The sequence below is a fragment of the Nomascus leucogenys genome, chromosome 1a (genome assembly GCF_006542625.1).
Source record: "Nomascus leucogenys isolate Asia chromosome 1a, Asia_NLE_v1, whole genome shotgun sequence".
Taxonomy (NCBI): Eukaryota; Metazoa; Chordata; class Mammalia; order Primates; family Hylobatidae; genus Nomascus; species Nomascus leucogenys.
The window spans coordinates 80,472,017-80,486,682 of NC_044381.1; the positions used below are offsets into that span (position 1 = coordinate 80,472,017).

Here is a 14,666-nt window from a genome sequence, read left to right on the forward strand (position 1 = left end):
AAAGTGCTGGGATGACAGGTGTGAGCCACCGCACCTGGCCAATTTCTTTTGGCCCACATAAAGCTCTGTACAATAATTTTACCTATGCTACAGAAGCAAACTATTACAATATATTAAAATATATATATATATTCCTTCCTAACAGTGAATGAAATTATCTCTTCATTACAACTGGGTACAATCTTTCATACATAAAAATACAGGAGAATTTCCTGAACTCGGGAGGCGGAGGTTGCAGAGAGCCGAGATAACGCCATTGCGCTCCAGCCTGGGCAACAAGAGCAAAACTCCCATCTCAAAAAACAAAAAAGAAAGAAAAAAATAACATATGTATACATGTGCCATGTTGGTGTGCTGCATCCATTAACTCGTCATTTAGAATTAGGTATATCTCCTAATGCTATCCCTCCCCCATCCCCCCACCCCACAACAGTCCCTGGTGTGTGATGTTCCCCTTCCTGTGTCCATGTGTTCTCATTGTTCAATTCCCACCTATGAGTGAGAACATGCGGTGTTTGGTTTTTTGTCCTTGCGATGTATACATATGTAACAAACCTGCACGCTGTGCACATGTACCCTAAAACTTAAAGTATAATAATAATAAAATTTTAAAAAAAGAAAAAATAACATAGCTTGGCACTTGCTTTTGTGCAAGATCTTAAAATTGCTTCCCCCCCAAAAAATTATTACCACACTTTTTCAAAGGTTCTAAAACTGAACTTTAACATCTATCAACATATAGATGTTCTTTCAGTTCAAAAGTAAAGCTTATGGTTATTTTTTAAACACACACACACACACGGCCGGGTGCAGTGGCTCATGCCTGTAATCCCAGCAGTTTGGGAGGCCAAAGTGGGAGGGTCACTTGAGGTCAAGAGTTCAAGACCAGGCTGACCAACATGGTGAAACCCCATCTCTATTAAAAATACAAAATTAACCGGGCGTGGTGGTGCACACCTGTAATCCCAGCTACTTGGGAGGCTGAGGCAGGAGAATCGCTTGAACCTGGGAGGCAGAGGTTGCAGTGAGCCGAGATGGGGCCACTGCACTCCAGCCTGGGCAACAAGAGCGAACCTCCATCTCAAAACACACACACACACACACACACACACACACACAAATCTTAGATGCCTGAAGAACACATATCATTAGTCGAAGGTACAAACTAGATCAATAGATCTTAACCCGTTTTAAGTCAGATATCCCTTTGAGAATCTGAAAAATGCTATTGATTCCCCATTTTGAAAATAGATACACATATACAAAATGTTCACATAATTTTAGGCTGCTCACTGCATTTTAAATCCAACCAAGGATTTAAGAGTCTCTATACCTACTATACAAGAGTATAATGACTGGTTGCTTCTGGGAAGGGAAACTAGGAGAAGGGATAGAAGGAAGATTTTTCACTACACATCCTTTTGTAACCTTTGGAATTTGAACTATATGGCTGTATTATCTATTCAAAAAATGAATAAATTAAAAATAAAAAGAATTACACTAAATAACATGGCAAGATACTAATGCAGTAGATGCAACTCTCCAGGTGAAGATGTTTAGAATAGCTATTCTATTAAATTCACCATATTTAAAAACTGCTTCTTTGAAATTTTTGGTTGAAAAACATTTGTGGCTGCAAAATTATGCTCTTCATAATTTTCAGAGAAATTTCCAATTTCCACCTTTTTACTAGGAAACTATGTCATAAAAATTTCATATTATTCATATTCTAACTTCTGAAACCCCCATTAAATAACAACAGCTAGTATTTACTGAATGTGGCACTGTCACATCTATTGACTATTAACGTCATCATCATTTTACAGACAACGAAAACCAAAGCTTTCAGCAGTTAACTCGTTTGTCCAAAGCAACCCAGCTAGTGGTAAGCTAGGACTCTTGAGGACCAACAAAACCCATGCGACACTGTATCACGACATGGAGCATAGTAAACACTAAAATAGATGACATTATTCCTTAAGAGACTACTCTTTTTTGAGACAGCATTTCACTCTGTTGCCCAGGCTCAAGTGCAGTGGCACAATCACAGCTCACTGCAGCCTCAATCTCCTGGGCTCAAACTATCCTCCCTCAGCCTTCCAAGTACCTAGGACTACAGGCGTGTACCATCACACCCAGCTAATTTTTTATTTTATTTTTTTTTAGAGACGGGCCTGCTATGTTGCACAGGCTGGCCTTGAACTCCTGGGCTCAAGTAATCCTCCCACCTTGACCTCCCAAAGTGCTGGGATTAAAGGTATGAGTTACTTACTGTACCTGGCCTCTTAAGAGACTATTCTTATTCTAAACAGGTTTTAGCGCATTCACTCGTTATAAAAATCTGGTATTATATTGCATGTGCCTGCTTTACTATACACGAAGCAGATATAGACGAAAAAGGCAATCATTAAAAAGGCACGAAAATGGCCGGGCAAGGTGGCTCACGCCTGTAATCCCAGCACTTTGGGAAGCCGAGGCAGGCAGATCACCTGAGATCGGGAGTTCATGACCAGCCTGACCAACATGGGGAAACCCCATCTCTACTAAAAATACAAAATTAGCCGGGCATGGAGGCGCATGCCTGTAATCCCAGCTACTTGGGAGGCTGAGGCAGGAAAATCGCTTGAACCCAGGAGGCAGAGGCTGTGGTGAGCCGAGATCGCACCATTACACTCCAGCCTGGGCAACAAAAGCTAAACTCCGCTTTAAAAAAAAAAAAAAAAAGGCACAAAAACTAGTTCAAATTATAATTTTTAAAGTTCTTACAAATTGTCACCCTAAAAAATAAAAATGTAAGCTGAACCTTAAAACTATGGTGGGTTTTTTTTAAGTGTTTTTACTAGAGAAAGAGTATCAACACCAAAGAAGCAAAGGGTTTCTTTCTGCTAAATGGGACCTCTGGTCATCATAGTTTTAAGAATATCTAAAAGTGAATGTACAAACTATCTGCAAAATGCCTCGGAAATGTATAATGAATTGTGAGACAAGAAATAACAACGGCGGCCGGGCGCGGTGGCTCGTGCCAAGAATCCCAGCACTTTGGGAGGCCCAGGCAGGCGGACGCACCTGTGGTCAGGAGTTCGAGACCAGCCTGGCCAACATGGAGAAACCTTGTCTCTACTAAAAATACAAAAATCAGCCAGGTGTGGTGGCGGACACCTGTAATCCCGGCTATTCTCGGCAGGCTGAGGCAGGAGAATCGCTTGAACCTCGAGGCAGAGGTTGCAGTGAGCCGAGATTGCGCCACTGCACTTCCAGCCTGGGTGACAGAGCAAGACTTGTCTCAAAAAAACAAACAAACAAAAGAAATAACAATGCCACTTTCACTATAATTCCATCTTCAAAAAGGCAATATTCTTCAAAAAACGTTCACCCAAATCTAAACTTATAGAATCGCTTAAAGTCAACGCAAGGAAATGAGGCACAGGAGGCTGGGGTGAGGAGAGAACATGAATCACCCAGCCAGGTGGTACTACCACTGATTATTATTAACATAAATTAGTGTGTGTGTGTTTGTGTGCTTGCCTAAGTGTTTAGTTTGACTGTCTTATTCAACAACTTACCTAGATAACAGTCAAGGCTTGCTTCATGTCCTGCTGTGTAAGTGTAAGGAAAGTATCCAAGTCTTGATTTTCTTTTTTTTTTTTAAAGACAGAGTCTATAGTGACACAATATGAGCTCACTGCAACCTCCACCTCCCGGGGTCAAGTGACTCTCCTGCCTCAGCCTCCTGAGTAACTGGGATTATAGATGCACACCACTACATCCACTAATTTTTGGATTTTTAGTAGAGACGGGGTTTCACCCTGTTGGCCAGGCTGGTCTCAAACTCTTGACCTCAAATGACCCACCCCCTGTCGGCCTCCCCCAAGATTTTACTTTCTTATCAAGTAAATAAGAAACTAAACCTCTACTAGGTTTTCCCTATCAGTGAATGAGTAAGAATCTTTTAGACTCAAAGAAAAAAACGTTTTTCTTTTGAGACAAAGGTCTCACTCTGTCAGCCACACTGGACACAGTGGAACAATCACAGCTCACTGCAGCCTCAGCCTCCTGGGCTCAGGCAATCCTTCTGCCTCAGCCTCCCAAGTAGCTGGGACCACAGGTGCACACCACCACCCTGGCTAATTTTTTACATTATTTGTAGAGATGAGGTCTCACTATGTTGCGTAGGCTGGTCTCAAACTCTTGGGCTTAAGCGAGCCTCCCAACTCAGTCTCCCAAAGTGCTAGGATTATAGGTGCTAGGATTATACCCAGCCTCAAAAATGTTAAGACTCTCCAGAAACACTTTCACAAAAGCATATAAAGATAGAGAAAATGTAAATGTCTATCTTTGCAAAGTTCATCCTATAATTTCCTAACATACATATAGGGAAAAACCAGGTATATTTATACAGAATTACAGGTGGTGTTGCTTTCTACAGGAAATAACATCAGTGATACAGATTTCAAAACCCCACCTATTAGACATAGGGCAAAATAGGCTGGGCGCAGTGACTCACGCCTGTAATCCCAGCACCTTGGGAGGCCAAAGCAGGTGGATCACCTGAGGTCAGGAGTTTGAGACCAGGCTGGCTGGTCTCAACACGTCTCTACTAAAAATACAAAAAAATTAGCTTGGTGTGGTGGTGGACACCTGTAATCCCAGCTACTCAGGAGCCTGAGGCAAGAGAATCACTTGAACCAAGAGGCAGAGGTTGCAGTGAGCTGAGATCGCACCACTGTACTCCAGCCTGGGCAACAAGAGCAAAACTCCATCTCAAAAAAAAAAAAAGAAAAGAAATAGGGCAAAACAAAAACTTTCCCTTCACATTATGTTGCAGTTTTGCAAGTGAACAGACTTTAAAATGCTAAGAATTAATGCAGTATTATTTATAAATCTGTCAAAGATTATGATGTATATAATAAACATTCTGATAATGCATATGCACAAAACAAGTGGTTATTAATGCATATCTGAGCATTCAAAAATGACATATTAAAAAGATGAGTTATATAATCACTGTTTATATAATTATCATATTCAAACTCCCCTGAAATTAAAGACCTTAAGGACACCTCTTTTACTTCATTATTTAAAATAACTCACAAAATTCAACCACATTTTATTTTGTACTCCAAATAAAATTAACCCAATTTAGTCAAAGCAATACTATAGAAAATTAAATCAATAACTATCCTTTAGCATGCATATAGTGTTTATCCTGGTTTCTCTTAAGGCAATGGCCAAAAAAAATAAAATCCTAGAAAAGAAATTCCTCCTATATCTTCTTTATATTCCATAAATTACTTCCTAGAAAATCAAGAGCAAATATACATTACTGAAGTCTATTTCTGATTATACTTCCTTATGTTATTCTACAGACAGAGATGGATATCTAATTTATAGAATACTCTCCAGAATATTTACCCAGAATGTGCTTACTACATAACAATCACTGTTAGTCAATCTGGAATTAGGTTTGTGAGTATATAGTCCTGTTACTCTCCAATTCTCTCATACTGGAAAAATATACAAGTTCAAAAAATCACATTCTTGGAAAGCAGAGTTCTTGGAAAACTGGCAATACTAGCAGACTTCACTTTTAAAAGTGAGAAAAAGGATATAGAAATGGCCAAAAAGCACAGGAAAAGATGCTCAACATCACTAATCATCAGGGCAATGCAAATCAAAATCACACCGAAATACCACTTCATACCCATTATAATGACTATTATCAAAAAATCAAAAAGCAGAAAATGAGTCATGGTGAGGATATAGAAAACTGGAACCCTCATGCATTGCTAATGGGGATGAAAAATGGTCCAGTTGCTGTGGCAATATGTATGGCAATTCCTGAAAAAATTCAACATATGATCCAGCAATTACACGTCTGGGTACATACCCAAAAGAAATGAAAGCCAGAACTTAAACAGGTATCTGTACATCATGGTCACAGCAGCATTATTCACAATAGCCTGAAGGTGGAAGCAACCCAAGTGTCCATCAATGAATTAATGGATTAAAAAATATATGGTATGTATATACACTGAAATTATTCAGCCTTAAAAAAGAATGAAATTCCGACACCTGCTACAACAGAGATGAACACTGAAGACATTTAGACTAAGTGAAATAAGCCAGTCACAAAAAGACAAATATTGCACGGCATCACTTATAGAAGGTTCCTAGAGTAGTAAAATTCATAGAAACAAAAAACAGAATGGTGGTTGCCAAGGGCTGGTGGGGGAAACAGGGAGTTAGTGTTTAATAGGTACAGAGCTTCAGTTGGGGAAAATGAAAAGGTTCTGGAGATGGATGGTAGGGATGGTTGCATGACAATGTCAAGGCACTTAATGCACATTTAAACATGGTTAAGATGGTAAATTTTATGTTATGTATACTTTACCATAATTTTTTAAAATGAGAAAAAAGACATTAAAGCATTAAAGAAAAAATACATTAAAGCATGTGTCCAAATTCTTCTCATGCATGCTTCTTTCACTACCCACAAAACCAATACCCTGACTATGAGTGGTCAGTGAAGTCCTAATTTAATTGTTTACCATAAGATCCAAGAAATTAGTGTAAGTTTTTAAATTCCTTCTAACCCTAAAAAAAAGTTTAACTGGCTTCCTCAGAATGAAGTCCTTCACAGATATAGAAGTTAACAGCTATTACATATCTACTTCAGATTAAATAGATTACTAAAAATCAGTGTCTCCCAACTTTATATTTCAAGCATAGTTCAATCTACAGTGTTTCCTACATTTTCTTTCCAAAGCCTCATAATGACTATTTTCATTTTTACCAGCAAAATCTCTAGTCAAAATTTTCTCCCCCAAAGCTCCTAGGAGCTCATCTTTACTGACTGGTAGATATGTCATCTTTACAGTAATCAGTATTCAGTTTCCAAAAATTTTGTATAAACATTGGAATCTTATTTATGAATCTCTCTCCTTTTTTTAAAAAAAGTATTCATATGGAAAAAATAGAAGCTTGAAATATCCTAAGCTAAATTTTGAGGATCTTTTCCGGTTACATTCCAGTTTTTCTTATAATACCTTCTGATTTCACAAACTGTTACAGAAATAAGTCTGCAATAATGAACTAGCAAACCAGGTTGCCTGGTTTCCTCCAAGCCACACTACAGCTCATTGTGTTGTTCGTATCCCCTTTCCCTCATTCTTCAGTATTCAGCACATAAACACCCACCTTCAAAGGTAAATTCTGATAGTTTCCACACTATAAAAGCTATGTTCTGATATTTTTCAAACAACTCCTGTTCATAAACATGAAGCAAACATGATGAAAATTAAAAGGGACAAAAAGTAACCACATACCCAAACAAAAGTTGAAATGCCTAATTTAGAAAAACTTCATATTAAAAACGTGTTGGGCCGGGCATGGTGGCTCACGCCTACAATCCTGGCACGGGAACACCATGGCAATTCAAGACCAGCCTCTGCAACATGGCAAAACCCCATCTCTACAAAAAAACGGAAAAATTAGCTGGGCGTGGTGGCACGCTTCTGTAGTCCCAGCTACTCGGGAAGTTGATCCCAGCTACTCGGGAAAGGGAGGATCACTTGAGCCTAGGAGACAGAGGCCACAGTGAGCCCCAACCTGCACTTTCTTTTTTTTTTCCCCCCGAGACAGAGTCTTGCTCTGTCACCCAGGCTAGAGTGCAGTGGCACGATCTTGGCTCACTTCAACCTCTGCCTCCCAGTTCAAGCAATTCTCCTGCCTCGGCTTCCCAAGTAGCTGGGATTACAGGTGTCCACCACTGCACCTAATTTTTGTATTTTTAGTAGAGACAGGGTTTCACCATGTTGGCCAGGCTGGTCTCGAACTCCTGACCTCATGATCCACCTGCCTCGGGCTCCCAAAGTGCTGGGATTACAGGCGTGAGCCACCACGCCCAGCCTCAACCTGCACTTTCACTCTGTCCCCACTGAACTCTAGCCAGAGTGACAGCATGAGATTGTCTCAAAAGAAAATAGAACCAACCAGGCCAGGCGCAGTGGCTCACGCTTGTAATCCCAGCACTTTGGGAGGCCGAGGCGGGCGGATCACGAGGTCAGGAGATCGAGACCACGGTGAAACCCCGTCTCTACTAAAAATACAAAAACAAATTAGCCGGGCGTGGTGGCGGGCGCCCATAGTCCCAGCTACTCGGAGAGGCTGAGGCAGGAGAATGGCGTGAACCCAGGAGGCGGAGCTTGCAGTGAGCCGAGATCGCGCCACTGCACTCCAGCCTGGGCAACAGAGCGAGACTCCGTCTCAAAAAAAAAGAAAAAGAAAATAGAACCAACCAAAAAACTTGTTTTTAACAAATTTCAGGCCAGGCGCGGTGGCCCACACCTGTAATCCCAGCACTTTGGGAGGTCAAGGTTGGCAGATCACCTGGGGTCAGGAGTTCAAGACCAGCCTGACCAACATGGTGAAACGCTGTCTCTACTAAAAATACAAAAATTAGCTGGGCATGGTGGCAGGCACCTGTGCTCCCAGCTACTCGGGAGGCTGAGGGAGGAAAATCACTTGAACCCAGGAGGTGGAGGTTGCTGTGAACCAGCCTGAGCAACAGAGGGAGACTCTATCTCAAAAGATAAAAATTAAAATTAAAAAATTAACAAATTTCAAAGAAAAGATCACACTAAACAAGTATGATCATCATACACCTTTTCTACTTGTACTATCTGAAAACAAGAGTGCATGTAAACAACTATAAATGGACAATTTTTTCTTGATTTTTAAAAATGAATTCTTCCAAATACCATTTTCTATATGTAAATTAATGAATGGTACCATCTCCTCTACTAGGGTCTACTTCCTAAGACAGGATAATCTGTAGCTGTCATTGCATATAATGTATTCCTAAATGTCAACAGAAGAAAAAATGAAAAACACAAACCCAGACATCTTAAAGTTTCTCTAGCACTTAGTTTACCTACTCACCAATGTGAGATGGTCTCCTGATAATAAGTTTGTTTTAACTTGCCAAAAGACAGACTAAATTGAGCCTTTAAAAAGGAGAGTGGGTATATCTGGTCACACATTAGTAACTTCAATGTATGTGAAGTATCCCATCCCTTCAATTCACAACACATATAAAACTCTACAAAAAGGAAATTATATATAGATGTAGAAAGATCAATTGAAAAAGAATGCATCACCTGGTCAGGAGCCTTACCTTTTAGCAGCGGCAGAGGTGTTAACTCAATAGGCTTGCCTTGAGACCTAAACTGTGAGGAACTTTGCGACCTCTTCTGTCTGGCTTTTCTGACGGACTTCCGAGAAAATCCGTCTACTTTATCCACTGATGGAGGAGTAGTTGGTGCTGAGGACATATCCCTACTGAAGAGAAAAAAGTATCATAAACCCATACATTCCCAAGGTAGAAGCATACATGTGAGTCACACAAATTCTAAAATTCCCATACACAATATTCATGAAAATGGGAATATGTGCTAAAGAAAATAAAATCAGTTAAGAAAAGTCTTATCTTGGCCAGGCGCAATGGCTCACGCCTGTAATTCCAGAACTTTGGGAGGCTGAGATGGGTGGATCACTTGAGGTCAGGAGTTCAAGACCAACCTGGACAACATGGTGAAATTCAGTCCCTACAAAATTACAAACATTAGCTGGGCATGAAGGCAGGTGCTTGTAATCTCAGCTACTCGGGAGGCTGAGGTAAAAGAATCGCTTGAACCTGGGAGGCGGAGGTTGCAGTGGGCCAGGATCCCACCATTGCACTCCAGCCTGAGTGACAGAGTGAGATTCCGTCTTTTAAAAAAAAAAAAAAAAAAAAAAAAGTGCTGGGCCGGTGGCTCACTCCTGTAATCCCAGCACTTTGGGAGGCCGAGGTGGGCAGATCACTTGAGGTCAGGAGTTTGACACTAGCCTGGCCAACATGGTGAAACCCTGTCTCTACTAAAAATACAAAAATTAGCCAGGCGCAGTGGCATGCACCTGTAATCTCAGCTACTCAAGAGGCTGAGAAGGGAGAACCGCTTGAACCCAGGAGGCGGAGGTTGCGGTGAGCCAAGATGGCACCACTACGCTCCAGCCTGGGTGACAGAGCAAGATTCCATCTCAAAGAAAAAGCCAGGCAGGGTGGCACACACCTGTAATCCCAGCACTTTGGGAGGCCAAGGCAGGCGGATAACCTCAGGTTGGGAGTTCAAGACCAGCCTGACCAACATGGAGAAACCCCATCTCTACAAAAAAAAAAAAAAAAAAAAAAATACAAAAATTAGCCAGGCATGGTGGTGCATGCCTGTAATCCCAACTACTCGGGAGGCTGAGGCAGGAGAATCACTTGAACCCGGGAGGCAGAGGTTGCGGTGAGCCAAGATTGTGCCATTGCACTCCAGCCTAGGCAGTAAGAGCAAAACTCTTTCTCAAAAAAAAAAAAAAAAAAAAAAAAAAAGAAAGAAACAAAGAAAAGAAAAGTCATATGTTAATAGGAAAACATGAAAATTTAGTGAAAATAATGTAAGTATCATGGAAACAATATCAGAACTCTAATGTATTGTGCCACTCCATTATAAGCATTAAAGATACTCATCTAGGCTTAAAGAAATCTATGCTGCCTGCCCATTTTCTAACTGCAAAGCTCTTCACATCTTCAAGTAATTTTTGGAGCTATTCTGTAGCTGGAAAACTTCCATCGATACATTTTCCCAAGATATTTAATATTATGAACGGGTTCTGGAGTTGTTGAAACCCTTAGTGTACTTCAAGAATCTATACCAATGTATCACAGCAAGGTGAAATTTACTTCTACTGAAACTATCTAGGCATAACTTTTAATGGGATGTGCTATGTTAGCTATGATAAACTATACCACGCTGCAAATGAGGACAGGCTAGATTACTTCAAAACACATAAAAGGCATAATTAAAATATTTCAAATAAGTCTTCTTTTTGAATAAAGCCACCTTACGTTATTAAAGCTTAATAAAAACTATGAGAAAATCAAGCACCAAAGTTGAACTGAAAACATAAATTCACAGCCTACTGAAACAACCAAGTTGACTTCCCTTGAGGTTTAGACCTTGAAGTTCATCATCAAATACCAATTTTCATTCCATCAAACTTATGGAACTGAACAGCACTTTTGCATTGTTTAACCCTCTCGAGTTATTAAAATGAAGGCTATTTCCTGAAAGTAACAAGCGTTAAGCTTAATTTCATTCACCAATTTAAACAGATGCCATCATTTCCATGGCACTGAGGCTTCATGCAAGACTAATGGCAGACTCAGATAGAAGTAATGCATATGGGGGAAATGCTGAAATGCAATTACTCACCTGTCATTCCAATACACAAGACAAGTGGTTTTTAACTTCTAAATAAAAGAGTAAGGGAATTTCTTCCTGAACACGTGAGAATAAAAAGTTACCTGGATTACGTGGATTTTGACAATGTAAAAATAACAAAAACATTTAAAAACACATACACACATGTGATGTTGACGTTTGGAATTCGGAAGTCTTCTTTGGTTTTCTTTAAAAAAAAAAAAAAGTTTTTAAAAATCTACCTAATTTAGCCTTAATATAATGTGATGGATTCCAAATAGAATCAGAAACTATGAATGACTATAGATGTTAAGATCACTTTAAAATATCAAAATGACTGCATCAGCCAAAAGCTCCACATCTTATTTGTACGTTGTAAATTTAGGGGCCGATTTTCCAATCGGGTATGTGAATCATTTAGACTTCATTCTAACTCTAACACTACAAAATTTCAGTAAATCCTCTTCCTCCATCACTCTTTTTGTCTCTTCTTTATTCCTTATCTCTCATCTCTACAGACGATATATAGGTGGCTTTTAAAAAAATCATTTACCCCTTATGCCCGAGGCCCAGAATAAACGTCAAGGATCGCAACCCTGAAGCACTGCAAAACTGAACGTAAGGTAACAGCGGGTCCGTGCAAAGCCCAGGGAAACAGGTTTCGCCCTGGGCCAGCGCTCCCGAAGCTTTATCATCCTCTAATCAGCAGGCACGGGGCATTTCCATGGCTCAGGATAATCCAAAGGGGGTAAGGGGAAGTAGGGAAAGACAGGGAAGGGGTTTGTCTGTGGGGATGCTTACATACTCCCTTTGCTCCTAACCCACACCCCAAGCCCTGGAGACGATAAGCTGCTAGAGAATCCTCCTCACACCAAACCCCCCTTTATTCCCCGCCCCCGCCAGTGGATAAAGGGGGGCAAGAAAACGCCTCCAATCCCAGAAGGTGGAGAAAACGGGGGGAGGGGGCAGAGTGAATGAGAGGTATCATCAGAAGCATTTGTAGGTAAATCAGACAAGTGGGACGGGCGCTCCCGAGCCCGCACCCGCACCCCACCCCACCGCACCCCTCGCCTGCCCTGCCAGGCCTTCCCAAGGCCGGTGCCCCATAGGTTCCCCAGGAGGACCGGGAGGAAGAAGGGAATCGGGCGAGCCGCGTTGCTGGAGGGACGAAGTTACCTTGAAGCTTCTGGAGAAGAATCCGAAGATGATCTGTGGCTTCGAGGGGCGGGAGACGGGCGAGGTGGCCGCAGCGGGGGCGGGCGGCGGGACCCGGACGTGCAGGGGGAGGTCCGGGCAGCTGCGGGGAGCCCGGGGCGACGGCTGTCCGGTGCGGGGTCCCTCCGGTTCCGCGGCGGCAGAGCCTCTAGGCCTCACGGCCGGACCCGAACCTCAGCGTTCCGGTGGCGGCGGCGGCCTCACGATCCTCCCCCGCGGGCCCGTCCCATCAAATCGGCACCGACCCCGTTGCGGCTCCGCCGGTGGCTCCTCGCTCACATTCCTGGCGGGCGGCGCCTCAGCTCGTTGCCCCGGACCCGGCGGCGGCGGCGGCGGCGACGACGTGGGGAGGGGGGGAAGGGAGGGACGAAGACTGGATCTGCAGCGGCAGCAAGAGAAGGGGACAGGAGAAGGAGGAGGAGCCGCAGGAGCTGGAGCCGCCGCTGCCAGAGCCACCTTTCGCTACCCGCGGTGGGTCCCAGTCAATGCCCCTTTCTCTCTCCTATTGTCAATATCACCGGGCGGCTGAGTCCATGGCACACGCGCAACCGAACCTTCTGGCCAGCAGCACCCGCCTCCGGCGCCCGCCCACTGGAGACTTCAAACGGGAAGCGAGGCCTCATTGGCCAGTATCCGCCTTCACTCCCCTGACAGCATGTTCGGCTGAGACCTGATCAGGGATTGGCGGCAGGAGGGCGGAGAAACTGGAGGGTGGGAAGAGAGGAGGTCGAGGATTGGGCCGAAGCATGAGGGACCCGGATGCTGCCGGGATCTCGGGAGTTGCAGCCGCCGCTTCCGCCCGGCGGTGGGGCAGGCTGAAGCGAGAAGCCGCTGGGCCTGAGAGGAGCTCTTTAATTCCGGGAGGTGTGCGACTAGCTGATCAGCGGGCTTGCTTTCCGTGCTGTGCGGAGCCTTTGGGCGGCGGTCGTCTTGGACCGGAGGAGTCCAAGGGCATGGGTCGGCTAAGGGTGGGGGAGCCCCCGAGACTTGATCCCGCCCTGCAGCTAGTGTGGCCCCTCAGGGTTTGGGGAGTCCCACTCTGGACGCGACCCCGTGATGCGTAGACAAGAATAAGATCCCCCGCCCGCGCCGGTGCGCCACTGCTTGTGTAAATGGGTCCCTTGAAACCCCTAGCAGTCGCTCTCCGCTGAACCTTCTTCGAATTCTCTCTCACCTCATCTCCTTTTCCTTAAACGTCTGTTTTGAGTATCAGACCCCTGTAGCGTTGAGGCCAGCGCTCGTTTAGTTAATGCAGGTGGGAACGCTGTCGCCACAATTTGCAGTCTATTCATTCAGAATAACCCGCCGGTCAGCCGGCTGCTCAGAGCTCGGAAAGACCCAGCTCCAAACTAGGAGTTTCGAGATTTTAATTGGCAAGTTGGACCCGAAAGAGTTAATGGAGAAGACTACTTAAATCTATCTAGAACAAGTGATGAGATATTTGGAGATGTGTTTGCATGCTTGGTGAATGCAAACGGCCAAATGGTACATTTCCAGATAATATTCTTGGATTAATGTATTTGAATGCACCCTACATACATTTTTTGAGGGGAAAAAAGAAAGAAATTATTAATGCCAACTACAAACGTCAGAGTACCAGTTGCTCAAAACTTAGAAAATGGGGGGGGGGGGGACAAAAAAATTAACATTCATATTTTCTCAACTCAGAGATAACCACTTACAGTATTTGCATACTTTCTTTTAGTATTTTTTCTTTTTATGTTAATAATGTGTGTCGATCTATAGCCTAGTTTTTTTCCCTCAGCATTATATCATCTTTTCGATACGGTTAGGGAATAGAGCTATATATAAATAAAACTATATGTACCATATGTACAAGTGACAACGAAAAATGCATTTGCATTTCTCCTGTTTGTGTTGTTAAACACTAGAGTTTTGAAATTTTCTTTGCACACTCCCAGAAATGGCTCTTGAGTGGAAAAATAATTTTGTGCCATGAAAGATAAAAATATTCCTGCTTTGAACTGAAATGGAAAACGAAAAGATGACTCTTAGATGGAAGCAGGCTCCCCCTACTGACTCCAGATGATTGGCCACTGTATGGCTAGTGCCCACTTTTGCCGTGATAAAGTTCATTACCACCAAGTATTAACTATAGAATACCAGCAGTCTAGTTCCTACCCTCAAGAAACTTAAATTTCCGTA

At 42.9% G+C, this 14,666-nt stretch overlaps 2 protein-coding genes across 3 annotated transcripts in view; one reads left to right on the plus strand and one right to left on the minus strand.

Moving 5' to 3' along the window:
• The window catches only part of PPP2R5E (protein phosphatase 2 regulatory subunit B'epsilon), a 178,470-nt gene extending 165,382 nt beyond the window's left edge, over positions 1-13,088 (minus strand). Inside the window, exons 1-2 of one of the 2 annotated variants that reach the window (XM_030811884.1) lie at positions 12,462-13,088; positions 9,176-9,336 (exon numbers count right to left, since the gene is read on the minus strand). In XM_030811884.1, coding sequence (XP_030667744.1) covers positions 9,176-9,332 — 157 coding nt within the window. In that variant the 5' untranslated portion in view covers positions 9,333-9,336; positions 12,462-13,088. Of the gene's footprint in view, positions 1-9,175; positions 9,340-12,461 lie in introns of both variants that reach the window. The other variant, XM_030811876.1, reaches the window with a different exon arrangement.
• On the plus strand, positions 12,467-14,353 carry LOC115834799 (PE-PGRS family protein PE_PGRS26-like). Its single transcript, XM_030811899.1, has one exon. The coding sequence runs from the start codon at positions 12,490-12,492 to the stop codon at positions 13,027-13,029; it is 540 nt and encodes a 179-aa protein (XP_030667759.1). The 5' UTR covers positions 12,467-12,489; the 3' UTR covers positions 13,030-14,353.
• The last annotated feature ends 313 nt before the right edge of the window (positions 14,354-14,666 follow it).